Source organism: Leguminivora glycinivorella, chromosome 14 (genome assembly GCF_023078275.1).
Source record: "Leguminivora glycinivorella isolate SPB_JAAS2020 chromosome 14, LegGlyc_1.1, whole genome shotgun sequence".
NCBI classification, from domain to species: Eukaryota; Metazoa; Arthropoda; class Insecta; order Lepidoptera; family Tortricidae; genus Leguminivora; species Leguminivora glycinivorella.
This window is the reverse complement of record NC_062984.1, coordinates 8,712,370-8,728,795: the sequence shown is the minus strand read 5'-3', so window position 1 is coordinate 8,728,795 and position 16,426 is coordinate 8,712,370. Positions and strand designations below refer to the sequence as shown.

The following is a 16,426-nucleotide window of genomic DNA, read 5'->3' as shown; positions in this document are numbered from 1 at the left end:
ATGTTGATAATGTAGATAAGTGCTGATAGATATCAAGTATATCTGGATTATTTTTTTGTATATTCATTAAATAACCTCTAGATGCTTACGTGATATTGCTCAATGATGACCAACATAAAGATTTGCACTGAAGCAACCTAATAAGTTTTATATAAATTCTTAAGTCCTATTTATATCGGATGCCTCATAATTCATAGATTACTTGGAAATCTGCTTGAATTAGAGCAGCAGATCGTTTAGTAGTAGGTATATCACACCGCATCGCGACATAGGTGCGGTAGTTTGTAAACAATTTAAAGAGTAGCACGATAGTCTCTCTAGATTTGAGAAAAATGGATGGCTTATCTCGCTGGTGAGATACGTTCGTGTTCCTCAAATCAAACTGCGTTCTCGGAGCCTACCGCACCGACCGAACTATAAATACTATTAATGATGATGATATCCTGTTATCCCTCATCAGAGACATTAGGGCTCTCAGAAGCGAGCGAAGCTCCATTTTTCGCGGTCCAGCGCGGCTTCCTCCTCCAACTCCGCCCAGCCGAGGCCAACTGATGCCGCCTCCTTTTCCACTGTGCTTTTCCAGATATACCAAAATAATAGACTATTCTTTTGTCAATGATTTATGAAAAAAAGAAACTGTCTGAAGTATGTCAAATGTCTAAATTAATGAGTATGCAAAAATTGTACATTATTTTAAATACCTGTCGTAAAATTTAAAATCATGGCCAATAGAAATATTACAGATACACAACCCAGGCACATGACTTTCTCAAACTCGAAAGTACCCATTATTGGATGCTTCATAGACTACTTTGACATTGGTTTCAACTACTTGTTCAGTAAATCATTTTCCAGGGGCGAAAAGCTCCAGTCCAGCGGGAAAAAACCTTCTCTGTCACCCACTTTCCTAGCGTTTACCTGTCTTTTGCTTGGATTTGTTGCCAATGTGAAATTGGAAGTTGTGAGATTCGACGAAGCACCGCTGAACTATGATTTGCACTTCATGCTGATGAGCAAAGAAGATAATATTTATATTGATGACATCGATCCTTCTCGTGAGTATTTTTTATTTCATTTTTCCTCGACAACTTACTATAGACTCGAGTCAATACAGTATACATACATACATACATACAATCTCGCCTGTTTCCCAGAGGGTTAGGCAGAGATCACGGATTTCTATTTACTCGAGTCAATAAAGTCTCTTAGTATGTTTATTTTCCATGCTAGGTATTTAAACACAATTTGTTATTGTGCCTTAGATAACCTACCTATTCTATTGTATTAAAAATTTAGGTGTTTTTTGAGAAATACCGCTCGCTCACGCACTGATAAGTGCTGATAGGATTTTATACCTACTCTGCTTTCAGGTGTTATGTGGTGTATTGAAGCTTCTGACTGCTCTGCTTTGCTCATCAGCTGTGTACTTATATGGAATTACTCAAATGCAGTAAGTAAATTCTATCGCTCATTGAAGGATAAAGAAACAAAAGTTAGGTGTATGGTGAATATCTGTATTATATAAAATTATACTTTAACGACAGCTTTACCAGTATTCTCACCGGCCAGCATTCCGACAAAGGCGTCGTAGATATTGTCAAATCCCTCGGTAACGTGCTCTCTGGTCTTCAGTTGGCCAGATTTTGCCCACTTTATCAGGTCGGCGAATGCCTCGGGCCAACGCGACAGCCATCGCGAAACAATGTAACCTTCGATTTTCAACTCTTTACTTACTATACTCGGCTGCAGTATAGATGCTTTAGGTGTATTCAGGAGATCTGCGTTGTAAGCACTTATACTTCCGCAGACGGCAACTCTTCCATAAAGGTTCATCTGAGAAATGATCTGGCTACTTATTTCGCCTCCAACGTTATCAAAATAGCAGTCCACTCCTTTTGGCGCCGCTTCCTTGAGAGCCGTCAAGACATCCGTAGTTTTATAATTGAATGCTTTATCGAAACCCAACTCCTTCTCCAGCCACTCAACCTTGTCATCCGAGCCGGCGAAGCCGATGACTGTACAACCTTTGATTTTGGCGATTTGTCCAACGATGGACCCCACTGCTCCGGCAGCGCCAGTTACCACCACCGTCTCGCCTGCTTTCGGCTTACATAGTTCCAGCAATCCGAAGTACGCGGTCGCGCCCGTCATGCCAATAGCTCCGATTCCTAGAGAATTGGGCAGGCCCTTTAAATCGGGAAGCTTATAGACGGCGTTTAAGCCTGAAGGTGCTTCGCCTGAGCTTGTATTTATTACGCTGTGGTCGCACCAGCCTTTGTGGCTGACGATTCTAGAGCCTTCTGGATATCTGGGATCTTTGGATTCCAATACTAAACTAACTTGGTATCCGAATTGGTCGTAAGGCACGGGGTAGCGGGAGCTGTAAGCTCGCTGGTAGGGGTCCACACTGATCCATTCGGTTTTGAGGAGGATTTCTCCGTTCTTGATTGGGAGTAGTTCGGTCTCCACGATTTCGAAGTCATCTCGCTTGGGCACTCCCTGGAAATGTTTCTTCACAACATACTTCCTTTGCTTCACCATTTTAAATGCTTGCCGTACACTCGTGTTATCCAAACTGACGTGGTGTAACTTGTACTTTGAAATAAATACGCTACGTCTAATCTACTTTAGATAGGTAACCTACCTATCAATGTAATCATTTATATTGATCTTGCAATTGTCATCGTTATGTAATCGCTAAGTAAAGGAATAGGTATATTTATTGATTGCGAATGATTTATAAATTACATATTTCGCCAAAACAAAGGTTTAGGTACAACTTAAGGTTTCTTTTAAAGCTTACAGGCTTGCCTTTATAATATGTGTACTTAATCGTAAATGGGTTGCAAAGTCCAGCAAGTTCAAAGGTGGGCAATTCAGTTTATAATCTTATCTATAAAAGCTAAATTCTCGCCGATATTTTTCAACTGACGAGCGGTGTCAGGTGATAAGAATCCTACTAACATGGAGTGAGTAAGTGGTTACGAGTGTCACGCTTCCATCATGTGGAACAGAGATAAAATACCTATCTAAGTTTTCTAACACGTTTGAATGAAAATAACTACTTATATGTTAAATCAATAGCCGTCCACCCACGAATGACATCCACAAAAGAAAAATAAAAAACTGGAGCAAAAAAAATCTTTATATTTTTTACATTACTTGAATATGATAAAAAGGCTAGGTTATATATTGGCTGAATTTGATGAATAGATTAATTACACTTTGACCACTGCTTTGCCGAAATTTTCTCCAGCTAGCATACCTACGAACGCGTCAAACAGCTTGTCAAAACCTTCAGTTACATGCTCTCTTGGCTTCAGTTTTCCACTCTTTATCCACTGAATGATATCAGCGAACGCTTCAGGCCAGCGATCCAACCATCTGGATACTACGAACCCTTCTATCTTCAGCTGCTTGAATACTACAGATGGCTGCACGATAGTCGCTTTCGGCAAATTCGAATCATTGTACGAGCTGATGCTGCCACATACCGACACCCTTCCATGTAAATTCATCTGTGCCATAATCTGACTGCTTATTTCTCCGCCTACGTTGTCAAAATAGCAATCGACTCCCTTCGGTGCCGCTTCTTTCAGAGCTTGGACCACGTTCGCCGTCTTGTAGTTGATAGCTTTATCGAAACCTAGTTCCGTTTCCAACCATTTCACTTTTTCATCTGAGCCGGCGAAACCTATAACTCTGCAACCCTTTATCTTTGCAATTTGTCCGACCAGCGAGCCGACAGCACCGGCAGCACCGGTCACAACTACAGTCTCACCAGCTTTGGGCTTGCAAATTTCCAGAAAGCCAAAATACGCTGTTGCTCCTGGCATGCCGACGGCGCCAACTCCTAGAGACGGAGACAAATCACCCAAACTTGGTAGTTTGTATACTCCAAGCTCAACTTTTAATTTATCTTTAGGATTGATTATGCTGTAATCGCACCATCCCTTTTGAGAGACTATTCTGGAACCGACGGGGAAGTCAGGCGATTTTGATTCCAAGACTGTGCCTACTTGGGCGCTGAATTGGTCATAAGGGGTTGGGAGCTGGGGGTTGTAGGCTCGTAGGTACGGGTCCACGCTGATCCATTCTGCCTTGACAAGAATGTCCCCGTCTTTAAGCAGTGGCAGCTCGTACTCGATTAAATCGTAGTCATCTTTTTTAGGTTCACCCTGGAAATGTCTCTTGACTACGTATTTTCTTGCCTTGACCATGGTGAAACTGAAACGAAAAATGAATTGTTAGTTACTTGTACCTACACTGCTATAAATATTTATTTTTACGCGTAGGTATTGGTTTTTTACCAATATTAAGCGTTACCGAATATTGTATGGATGGTGGATGAGTGCAAGAACACTCGAAAACCCTAATAAAACCGTTCAACAGCAGAAATGCCAAAGAGCTCCTAGGGCTCAAAAGACACAAAATCTGCGCGGTATCCAGAATATTGACTGGACACTCACTGCAAGCTGAACAAACACATGTTTCAAATGGGGTTGAAACAAGAGGCGATATGCAGGTTCTGCCAGGAAACCGAGGAGACTGCAATGCACATCCTCTGTTCCTGCGGACCACTAATGTCAAAGAGAAGTACCTACTTAGGCCGGCAACTACTGCAACCCTATGAGGTACAACACCTTACAGCCCAAAGAATCTGGAATTTCCTGGACTCAACGGGCATAGGCAAGGATATTTAACCACAAAGGGCCGTCACAATATATCACTTCTGGTCGACGTGACACACAAAGGCCCACTATAACAACAACAATAATAAATAATAATGGATGGTGGATGGACGGAGATATTTAAAGAGTAGGAACTTAACTTCTTTTATTCGTCTTTCATTAGACCGATCTGCCATAAATAGGTAGTGTAATCCTATGATTATTTATTAGTGACGTTGCTTTCTTAAAGCCAGGGGTTCGTATACTGTAGGGTTTAATTTTATTATGTGTAGGTAACCTGTAATCTAGAATTACCTGTATTGTATGAATTGATTATTTATTTGCCTTTATCTATCTGTTTAGAGAGGTGTGTTTATCATGCAATCTGCAGACACACTTAATTATCACAAAATGAGACTGTCGTTATGACATTAATTAATGTCAATAAAATGCTACTTCTAACTATTTTGGTAGCTAATTAATTAGATTACACAGATAAATAACATTTTTTATTGCCAGGTTTTATATTACGAGGTAAAAAAATGATTTAGTTGTGTTAAATGCTTGAATGCTTTTTGACCTTGATTTAACATGAACTATAGGCTGGCAAACAAGTTTTATCAGTAATAGATCAAGAGCCCAGGGCCGCCAGACCTTCCTCAAATTCTCAAGGATGAAACTTTGGGATAATGTAGATTTCGTATCAACGTTTAACGTCTGCATATTTTCTAGTTCGGCCCATCGGCCATTTTTTTGCTATCAAGTGCTGAAGGTGAAAAAAAAAAGTGCTAACTTTCCTTAAATTCTCAAGGCTGATTTTTATGTATGTGTTAGAGTACGTTGTTAGAAGTTAGTTATCGTCAATGCCAGACCGTTTCCGCCGGCCGTAACTTTTGCCAGACGCGACAAAGTTGACAAAAAACGACTCTAACTTTTCTCAATTTCTCAAGCCTGATTTTGATATATGATACACAGGGAACTATAAATAGACCGTTTGTAAGCAGCCAGACCAATCGGATGGACCCAACCATCCGCCAGACCGACTTAAAGTTTCGCTATGAACATCAGTAAAATCGTAATTATAGATAGTTTGCCGAAACTACAAAAGCTAAGAAGTTGAATTTTGCACAGCAGTTTACGTTTATAATGTATAGTAGACGTTAGAAGCGATTCTGAAAAATTTGACCCCTAAGGGGGTTAAAAAGCAGATTTCGGTTTGTATGGGGATCCAATTTTATTTTTATTTAGGGACTTAAAACTTGGTAAAAAGGTGGTAAATAGAAGTAGAAGAAAAGTAATTTCAGCTTTTTTTTCGATTTTCATCCTTTTATTGTGTTAGAAAAGGGATGGCAGTTTGTATGGGAACCAAATTTTATTTTGAGTTAGGAACTTGAAACTTGGTAAGAAGATAATAAATATAAATTGAAGAAAAGTAATTTCATCGTTTTTCGATTTTCGTCTCCTTAGAGGGTTAAAAAGGGGAAAGCAGTTTGTATGAGGATCAAATTTTGGTTTGAGTTAGGAATTTGAAACTCGATCGGTGCAGAGGTAATAAATAAAACAAAAATTAAAATGATTTTGGGCTTTTTTTTATTCTCGTCCCCTAAAAGGGTAAAAAAGTTGATGAAAGACTGTATGTGGAACACGTGTATTTTAGAGTTATAAACTTGAAACTCGGTGAAAAGATAATAAATCTAAATAGGAGAAAAGTAATTTCAGCGTTTTCTGTCACTGCATTTATAAAGTGTACAAGAGACAAAATGAAACTGGTTAATCATACAGGCTTTCATTCCCTTTTTATCCCTGTTAGGGAATGTAAATTGATAATCGCTGAAATTACTTTTCTTCTATTTGTATATATTATCTATTCACCAAGTTTCAAGTTCCTAACTCTAAAATATATGTGATCCACATACAAACTTTCATCAACTTTTTTACCCTTTCACGGGACGAGAATCAAAAAAAGCCCAAAATCATTTTAATTTTAGTTTTATTTATTACCTCTGCACCGAGTTTCAAGTTCCTAACTCAAACCAAAATTTGATCCTCATACAAACTGCTTTCCCCTTTTTAACCCTCTAAGGAGACGAAAATCGAAAAACGATGAAATTACTTTTCTTCAATTTATATTCATTATCTTCTTACCAAGTTTCAAGTTCCTAACTCAAAATAAAATTTGGTCCCCATACAAACTGCCATCCCTTTTCTAGCCCACTAAAAGGACGAAAATAAAAAAAAGCTGAAATTACTTTTCTTCTACTTCTATTTATTACCTTTTTACCAAGTTTTAAGTCCCTAACTAAAAATAAAATTGGATCCTCATACAAACTGAAATCTACTTTTAACCCCCTTAGGGGTAAAATTTTTCAGAATCGCTCCTAACGTCAAATATACATTATAAACGTTAACTGTTGTGCCAAATTCAACTTCTTAGCTTTTGTAGTTTCGGCAAACTACCTATAATCACCAGGGAGCGTACTTTTCGTGCCGATGGCGATGACATCAATTTGACGTCACGCTCCATATAGGGTGATCACAAATTGTTTTATTGTTAATTATTAATCATTAGTCTTCAATCATTTTAAGTTATGAATTTCTTTGCATGGTAATGAATGCAAGAAGGATGGTGTGCTTTACGTTAGAGAGAAATTCTCTTTTCTACGTATTTCTTGTAATGTGTTGTTAACAATACTATTTAATTAAATTTATTTATAAAAACAAATCAAATAATTTTATTCACGTTTCACATTTCAAGTAGGTATTATTTATGCCACATGTAAATGGACTACATGTATTTGAAGTAATTTGTATACGATTAAAATGATTGACGACTAATGATGAATAATTTACAATAAAACTATTTGGGATCATTCTATACGGAGCGTGACGTCAGATTAATGTCATCGACATGAAAAGTACGCTCCCTGAAAATCACAATTTTACTGATGTTCATAGGGAAACTTTAAGTCGGTCTGGCGGATGGTTGGGTCTATCCGATTGGTCTGGCTGCTTCTAAACGGTCTAGTTATAGTTTCCTGTGTATCATATATCAAAATCAGGCTTGAGAAATTGAGAAAAGTTAGAGTCGTTTTCAGTGGCGGATTTGCCGTAAGGCCCAGTAGGCCCGGGCCTAGGGCGGCCAGATTTTAAGGGCGGCAAATCGTGGCAAAAAAATCACTGAGGATAACAAGATTAACAACAAAGAACTTGAATGCAAAGTATCTTAATATTATATAGGCTCGCGTAAGTATCGTATCCATTTTTGTGTATCAAAGAATAAATATTTAATTCGTACATCGTATTACATATAATATGTCGGCGCAAGGCACCTGTAACCAGGGATCGGATACCGGTATTTTCAGCCAAACCGGTTTTGGCTCTAGACGTCAAACCGAAAAAATAGTGTTCTTGTTTTCGGTTACCGGTTTTTAACCGGTTAATATGAGAGAACTGTTCTTCAGCAGATCTGTTTCTGTTGAACGAAATTAACCGGTTTCTACGTCAGAGATGTCAACGTCAGAGATACAACGACTCTTTTCTCATTTGCAGGCAGCGAAACTTTGGTGCGAATGACAATTTTATGACGTCAAGCTACAAACTATTATGTTAAAAGTGTCTTTGAAATGGACCTTATAGTCATGTATATAAGGCGTATCTTTCGGTGTAGGTAAATGCACTCCGATACGGTTCAATAATTTGGTCCGATCAGTAATCTCTCTCCGTAGTCTAGCGGTCTGGGACATAGACTAGGAATATGGAGGTTCCGGGTTCGATCCTCGTAGTGGGCAAGCTTTTTCCATGTTTGCATTTTATAATTTAGATTTTAAAATTTAATGTTGTTACACTGTGTAATGTGATTCCTAGTAGTTTTAAGCAGATTATGTGACAAGTAAAACATTTCAAAAAAATTAACATTTACTTTTTTATGTGAAAATACATTCAAAAAGAGTAAAAAAACACAAAAAAATAAGAAAGTCATAGAATATTTTTTGTTTTTACATCAAAAATGCATGTGGTTAAAATCTTTCGGGTTATTCAGGCCCACGGTGTTTATTTTCTTTTCTTGTACAATAAAATGTGATTTTTTTTTTCATAATTTCGAGTTAAAATGTAATAAATGAATATAACCTCTTTCTACCGAAGTCTCTGGCTAAAGGTATCAATTATTGCATTTAATGAGGAGGCACACTCAAAAGTTATGACAGATGGCGCCGTCCCGTCCTTCCATTGCACAGATGAAGAATTTCATACGTGAGAGAGAGAAGATGATATGTGTTTTCTCTCTCTCACATATGAATGACAGTGACATGGCTAGACACTTGCACAGGCGCCGCCTGGTGGATAACTTTTAGTAATTATGTTAATAATTACTCAATGTGGGATAAAATGTCAGTGTGCCTCCTCATTTAAGTCAATGTCTGACATACCGATTTATAACTTCACAATAAAAAGGTGCAATATCAGTGTATTGCTGGTTGAAGAGGCTGTTATAGATATGTAAATAAATTTATTGTCAAACTTGACACAGCATGTCATTTTATTAACCCGTTCAATAAACTTCACGGAACGAAATAAATTCTGTTCATCTTGAATACAGGTAACCGAAATTGATTTGTTCTCTGTCAAAACGTTATTGTAGATTACCGGTTAATGACAGAACAGAAATTTGAACTGTTTACGAACAATATTAACCGATATTTTGAAACCGGTTCCGATCCCTGCCTGTAACCTTATAGTGTCTGAGGCCCATGGAGGCGGCCCACATTCCTGGTCCAATGTTTACGTTAACAGCATTAGCGGAATTGTCACAGTGATGTCTTTGTACTTTGAGACGGGGCGGATATTGTAAACACCGCCGAACGTAGCCGTGGGTCCGATGTGGTACGTAATGAAATTAATTAAAATATTTGTTGTAAGCATTCCTTAAGGTGCCGAGAGGGCATTAAGATTTGGGACATGGATGAATAGAGACACGCGACCGCGCGCTATCCCATAACCGTGCCGTGAGATTACGTGTGCGCTTTGTAGTGACCACTTGACCCACGGATTCGTTTCCGGTTCTGATAACTTAGTGATGCTAAAGCTTTGAGTTGGTGTGATTTTTTTGTGTTTTGGAACTTAAGTGATTGTGTTTGTTTTGATATTAGTAATATTCGTTACCAGTTGCATAAACATTTGTTGGACTTGTGTGCGTGATATGCCCACCGTTTCCGCCCGCCATGGAGCTGGTGCCTGCCCCTTGATGTCGAGCTACCGGCTCCGACATATAAAAGTTAAGTAGTTTTAGTTAAATATATAGGATGGTACCTACCTATTGTTATCTATTACGCGTGTGTCTGCGATTTGCGATTGTTTTGTCAGCAGTGTGCGTAAAGCAATTGCAGTGAGCGGATTAAGTGTTTTAATTACTTATTTGCAGTGATTGGGGATTTGAATGGCATAAGGGGTGAATGACAGCAATCATTATGCTAGTATGAATCTGCCGCGGGATTCCAGGCTTGATGTGGTTAGATAAAGGACAGGTTTTTTTATTATAATATCAGTATCACCTTTATATTATAAGTTAATTGTCAGTATATTGCTATTACGGGTTAATGTTTTAAATGCGACATCCAATCATCAATTACTTACTGCTGAATAAAGCTGAGTTATTACTTCTGAATTAATTTTTTATATTAAATTAGTTTAGTATCTAAGGCCTCACTTACAATAAAATATGTAATTTATATAAAAATTACTTAATTATCAATATCATAACCAACACTTGCTTATTTAAGGCTGCTTTCAAAAACGTCAAAATAATGTAAAATTGATAGTTTTAGTCGGTGAAATGTTACACTTTCCGTTATCTAATAGATATATTTAGTTGAAGTTTCAATTGGAGCATCTTATTATCGTGATTCTTATCAGACTGGATTTTTGAAAGTTAGCTCACTAAATTAATTATGATTTTTTTCTCTGATGCACGTTTAGGAAAACCCGCGTGGTAAATTTATAATACGTATCTAGACTAGAATCTTCTCAGACGACATTTTTATTATAAGGTTTTGAAAAAGAGTAAACGAGGCAAATTACCTAAAATTAACTGACAATTTCTTTAAACATCTACATCACATCGAAGTTATTTTCGTACTAAAATAATCTGCAACGTTTACTTAAATTGCTGTTACGCCTTAGTGATTATAAATTTCTATTATCTATTTTTGGCAATTTTTTTGAAAACGAGCCTTCACCGTCACAATTATTACCACTTCTGGACATTTTTTCATATTTTGTCAGACTAATTAGAAAAAGTCCTATGATAATATATGTTATATATTTGTAAACTACTCGCAAAGCCCTATAATTTGATACCACACACGGTATGATTAAGCGCTCGGTTGCGATTTCACTATTTTTCACGTGAAAGCCCTCTTAATATAGTTTATTTTATAAATATAATACCTACACGGGTTAGCGTTTATTTTTCGAACAGTTTAATTCACAGTTTACTTGTAACCTCATTGTTCATGGGCGACGGTGGTTGCTTACTATCAGGCGATCTGACTGATCATTTGTCTACTATGGCATCAAAAAAAATTACCACGGGCCAGACGACGTATCCATATCACTGTTTCTACTTGACATCCCGCAGTGTGGCATCCAAATCCCCGATCACTGCCAATTTGGTAACGACATTTCGCAAATCGCAACGCAATGTGTAAGTACGTACGCATCTAGTTTATAATTATGGGTGTTGAGAAAGGGGCGGCACATGGCCTGGGGCCTAGAGCGGCTAGGACTGCAAATCCGCCACTGGTCGTTTTTTGTCAACTTTGTCGCGGCTGGCAAAAGTTACGGCCGGCGGAAACGGTCTGGCATTGATGATAACTAACTTCTAACAACGTGCTCTAACACATACATAAAAATCAGCCTTGAGAATTTAAGGAAAGTTATCACTTTTTTTTTCACCTTCAGAACTTGATAGGAATAAAGTGGCCGATGGGCCGAACTAGAAAATATGCAGACGTTAAACGTCGATACGAACTCTACATTATCCCAAAGTTTCATCCTTGAGAATTTGAGGAAGGTCTGGCGGCCCCGGGCTCTTGATCTATAACGGTAGAATAAAAACACCGGCCAAGACCAAGTCACGCCATGTTTGTTGGGATCCGTTATTTAAATAGTTAGATACTTGACCGTCACTCCCTAACTAATTTTGTTCATATATTTGCATGTGCTTATTTTTTGTACGTTCATATTCGCTTTATCACTTTTCCCCCACCTTACTACATTTGTTGTTTTGGTAACTTATTAGAACGAGAAATACTTATATCGTTTCAATTGAATGCCTATGAATAAAAATAAAAATATCAATATTGCACGTCAAGGTAATTAAGCATTTTAGATATATTTCGTAAACTGTAGTGCTATTTTTAGCAACATTTTTGAACCTTTTATCTGTGTATGATAAGGGCTCTGAATATGACTGAATGCTTGGCCATATTTTGAATTATCTTTGAGAATAATTTTATAGGGTTTGAACTTACGATTTTTAGCACCACAACAAACAGGTTGAAGCCGAGTATATTTGCGCAATCAAGATGTAATTTTCCTACCTTTATTGAATAGCAAAACCGGTTAGCGACGACGGCGTCTGTTCGGCCTTACGCTCTCGTATACACTGAACGAATACTCTTTGGAACGAATACAAAACAAGCGAACGCGAGGAAGTAATAATTCGAAGTTCAAAAATATACCTAGGTACCTCTGTCTCTGTTGCGCAAGAGTGCAGCGAGCAATAGGAATGGAGATAACGATATGTTGATCTTTCAATGTTGTGGTCGCGTTTGGTGCTTGATGCTGTGACCCTGACCGGTCATTGTCTGATAATGTGATAATAGTAATAATGATAGCGTCTATGTGAATGTAAAGTCTACAAACTTCACCATAGGCATAGGTACATTAGGTATTAACACATACTTAGGCATAGGTAACACTGTGCCTAAGTACTTATTACTCTGTTGCAACCGGCTACAAACCGGGAATATTGATTCCAATTTGGTAGCCGGTTACGACATTTTCGCTACCAAACGGTAGGTACTAAAGGCTGGCCGCATTAGGTAGATACCTTGTTTTTTGTATGTCCGGATGTTTTCCTTTACAGGTCGCAATTCTTAACCGATTTGGTCATTAGGTACTCATCAGATTCTATGATATTGAATGATCTGTTTTTGTTATATGCGGAACTTGTCATAAAGGATTTAAGTGCCAATAGCGTGTATGGCGCCTAAGAACATCGGGACTTGACTGTTATAGTGATTTTAAAAACTAAGTGTTTTCTATTTTCCGTTCACTAAGCTTATCGCGAACAGAGCTGAGCAGAGTGTTTTAAGTTATTTCAAAATCCTCACCCGTTTAGTAGAATTTACTCTTCTGACTTGGTATGGGCTACGTATTGGAAATGTAAATAAACAATTGTATGTTAAATCCGTAAACCGATTCTTTGACCTTGACTGATGGGTACTTGAATTTCGGGGAATTTTATTGTAATGAACAATTATTTACATCAGGCGGGCCGTATGCTTGTTTGCCACCGACGTAGTATATATAAAAATTAAATACCTCCACAAAATAATTTGTGCAATAGGGCGCAGTGTGCACGGTTTTCTCGGGACGTGGCTTCGGCTGACCAAAACATCCAGCGAGCCAGAGTCAATGCGCTCAAGGCCACGTCCACGACCGATCCAGATCCGCGTCCGCGGTCGCGCGACGACGGACGTCCGCGTAGTATGTCCTAACTTTAATCTTTCATGGTCGTTTCCAGAAGTCCTCGTTCGCTGAATACATCTTCCTGCCCTGGCTGGGAGTAATAGTGCGAGGAATTCTCCTACGCCAGCTCCCGACTGTAGCTGCTCTTGTCTATACAATGGCTACCATCGACAGCCAACATGTCAACCCGATGTTCCTGACTGGCTTCTCCTTTCTGTTCTGTAAGTATCTTGACTGCTTCTGCTGTATTTTGCCTTCCTCATTTGACTAAGAGTGACAATGCTAGAAATGCAACTCCTTCAGCTTTTCACTGTAGTGGTACTAGTCTACGCCAATGGATACTATTGATGGACAACATGTCAACTCGATGTTCCTGACTGGCTTCTCCTATGGCTACATATCATCCGTAGCCAACATGTCAATCCGATGTTCCTGACTGGCTTCTCTTTTCTGTTCTGTGTATCTTACCCGCTTCCCTTCTCTTCTGTACTTATATTTCCTTCCTATTGTAAAAATAACAATGCTAGGAATGATAGATACTCCGTCAGCTCCCGACTGTAGCGGTAGGTACTAGTTTACACCATGGCTACTATCGATAGCCAACATGTCAACTCGATGTTCCTGACTGGCGTCTTCTTTCTACTTTCTCTTCTGTATGTTTCCTTCCTACTCTAAGAGTGACAATGCTAGGCATGATACTCCTTCTCTTCTGTATGTTTCCTTCCTATTCTATGAGTGACAATGCTAGGCATGATACTCCTTCTCTTCTGTATGTTTCCTTCCTATTCTAAGAGTGACAATGCTAGGCATGATACTCCTTCTCTTCTGTATGTTTCCTTCCTACTCTAAGAGTGACAATGCTAGGCATGATACTCCTTCTCTTCTGTATGTTTCCTTCCTATTCCTTAGAATACAGAAGACAGAAGAGAAGGAAACATACAGAAGAGAAGGAGTATCATGCCTAGCATTGTCACTCTTAAGTGACAATGCTAGGCATGATACTCCTTCTCTTCTGTATGTTTCCTTCCTATTCTAAGAGTGACAATGCTAGGCATGATACTCCTTCTCTTCTGTATGTTTCCTTCCTATTCTAAGAGTGACAATGCTAGGCATGATACTCCTTCTCTTCTGTATGTTTCCTTCCTACTCTAAGAGTGACAATGCTAGGCATGATACTCCTTCTCTTCTGTATGAACGTCTGTGTGTATATATGAACTGTAACTGTTGACGTGTAATGTATCTGTGCATTTACGAAATAAATGAATATGAATATGTTTCCTTCCTATTCTAAGAGTGACAATGCTAGGCATGATACTCCTTCTCTTCTGTATGTTTCCTTCCTATTCTAAGAGTGACAATGCTAGGCATGATACTCCTTCTCTTCTGTATGTTTCCTTCCTATTCTAAGAGTGACAATGCTAGGCATGATACTCCTTCTCTTCTGTATGTTTCCTTCCTATTCTAAGAGTGACAATGCTAGGCATGATACTCCTTCTCTTCTGTATGTTTCCTTCCTATTCTAAGAGTGACAATGCTAGGCATGATACTCCTTCTCTTCTGTATGTTTCCTTCCTATTCTAAGAATAACAACCCAAGGAATGATACTCAACTTAGCTCTCTGTAGCAGCCCACGTTTACACAATGCCTATCATCGTTAGCCAACATGTCAACCGATGTTCCTGGCTCCTACTTCCTAAGTATTCTGTAAGTATCTAGGTCTCCTGTTATAGGTCTCCGCTAGCTCCCCAATGTGGCGGCCCTCTGTCCGCAACCGGTCTTCTTGCATCTTACATCCATTTAAGTCTTTTACCTCCCCGCAAAGGTTCTATAGGTCCTAGTCTATCATAAGACTTATTTCCGTATCTTATGTGACTTATGTGTATCGCAGTGCTGCAAGCGAGAACCTGCTTGGAAATAGTAAGAGCGCTGCGCGAGCGATGGCAGCGGCGTGCGTTGTCGGCGGACGAGCGTCGCGTGCAGGTCGAGACCCTCTGGAGCAACGAGGAGGACGACGTGCCAAGCGTCGAGATGCGCAACTTCCTCTACTAGCCCCGTCCACCGTGTATAACCTGTTGCCAGCTCGTATATCTCTGGAGATGGTATGAGCGCTGCGCGAGCTGGCAGCGGCGCGTGCAGGTCGAGACCCTCTGGAGCAACGAGGAGGATGACGTGCCCAGCGTCGAGATGCGCAACTTCCTCTACTAGCCCCGTCCACCGTGTATAACCTGTTGCCAGCTCGTATATCTCTGGAGATGGTATGAGCGCTGCGCGAGTTGGCAGTGGCGCGTGCAGGTCGAGACCCTCTGGAGCAACTAGGAGGATGACGTGCCCAGCGTCGGGATGCGTAACTTCCTCTACTCACCCTGTTTACCGTGTATAACCTGTTGCCAGCTCGTATCTGTCTGGGCATGGTGTCCGGGTGCTGCTCGAGCTGGCAGCGGCGCATGCAGGTCGAGATCCTGGAGGACGATGTGCTCAGCGTCGAGCTGCGCAACTTGTTCTACTAGCGGAATTCCCGCTGTCAATCCTAATCACAGATTTAGGGCCAGTTGCAACAACCACATCAACTCCACAGAAGCATCAACGCTACAGAAGTCTTTGAGAATTCCATACAAAAAATTTTGAGATCACTAAATTCGGTGACAGACGGTTCGGTCCAATCAACCTTAGTACTGTGATAATTTTATAATAAAATTTCTCAACATCTGATTTTTTACTTTTTAACACCAAAGAATAAAATAATAAAATCGGTCTTTATCGTGCCCACTGCTGACGGTGTTATGATGGCAGTCGCTGTCAAAGTACGTAACACCTAATCAAAGACATTGTAACTCCGTATAGACAGCTACAGTCTAAGAAAAAGACGTAAGTACCTCAGAACCATATAGAAAAACCACCGTACCTTTTTGTGTACTTTATCTGTCTATACGGAGTTATATATGTCTTTGATAAGATTTACAATCTTCATACTAAGTACCTCGTATCGTACCTCATTTTTTTTAGCG

General features: G+C 39.3%; 3 protein-coding genes across 4 annotated transcripts; 1 reads left to right on the top strand and 2 right to left on the bottom strand.

The window, feature by feature from the left end:
- The first annotated feature begins 451 nt into the window (after window positions 1-451).
- LOC125233088 lies at window positions 452-16,091 on the top strand. The gene is made up of 4 exons (XM_048138951.1): window positions 452-1,055; window positions 1,371-1,450; window positions 13,477-13,642; window positions 15,310-16,091. The coding sequence occupies exons 1-4, from the start codon at window positions 722-724 to the stop codon at window positions 15,468-15,470; spliced, it is 741 nt and encodes a 246-aa protein (XP_047994908.1). The 5' UTR covers window positions 452-721; the 3' UTR covers window positions 15,471-16,091.
- LOC125233085 (prostaglandin reductase 1-like) lies at window positions 1,494-2,718 on the bottom strand. The gene has a single exon (XM_048138948.1). The coding sequence runs from the start codon at window positions 2,539-2,541 to the stop codon at window positions 1,528-1,530; it is 1,014 nt and encodes a 337-aa protein (XP_047994905.1). The 5' UTR covers window positions 2,542-2,718; the 3' UTR covers window positions 1,494-1,527.
- Window positions 3,128-12,345, bottom strand: LOC125233087 (prostaglandin reductase 1-like). 2 transcript variants are annotated; one of them, XM_048138949.1, is made up of 2 exons: window positions 12,269-12,345; window positions 3,128-4,227 (listed from the first exon to the last, which is right to left on the bottom strand). In XM_048138949.1, the coding sequence occupies exon 2, from the start codon at window positions 4,218-4,220 to the stop codon at window positions 3,219-3,221; it is 1,002 nt and encodes a 333-aa protein (XP_047994906.1). In that variant the 5' UTR covers window positions 4,221-4,227; window positions 12,269-12,345; the 3' UTR covers window positions 3,128-3,218. The 2 variants fall into 2 exon arrangements, with proteins under 2 accessions (XP_047994906.1, XP_047994907.1); XM_048138950.1 differs by having other exon boundaries at window positions 12,200-12,304.
- Window positions 16,092-16,426: the final 335 nt, after the last annotated feature.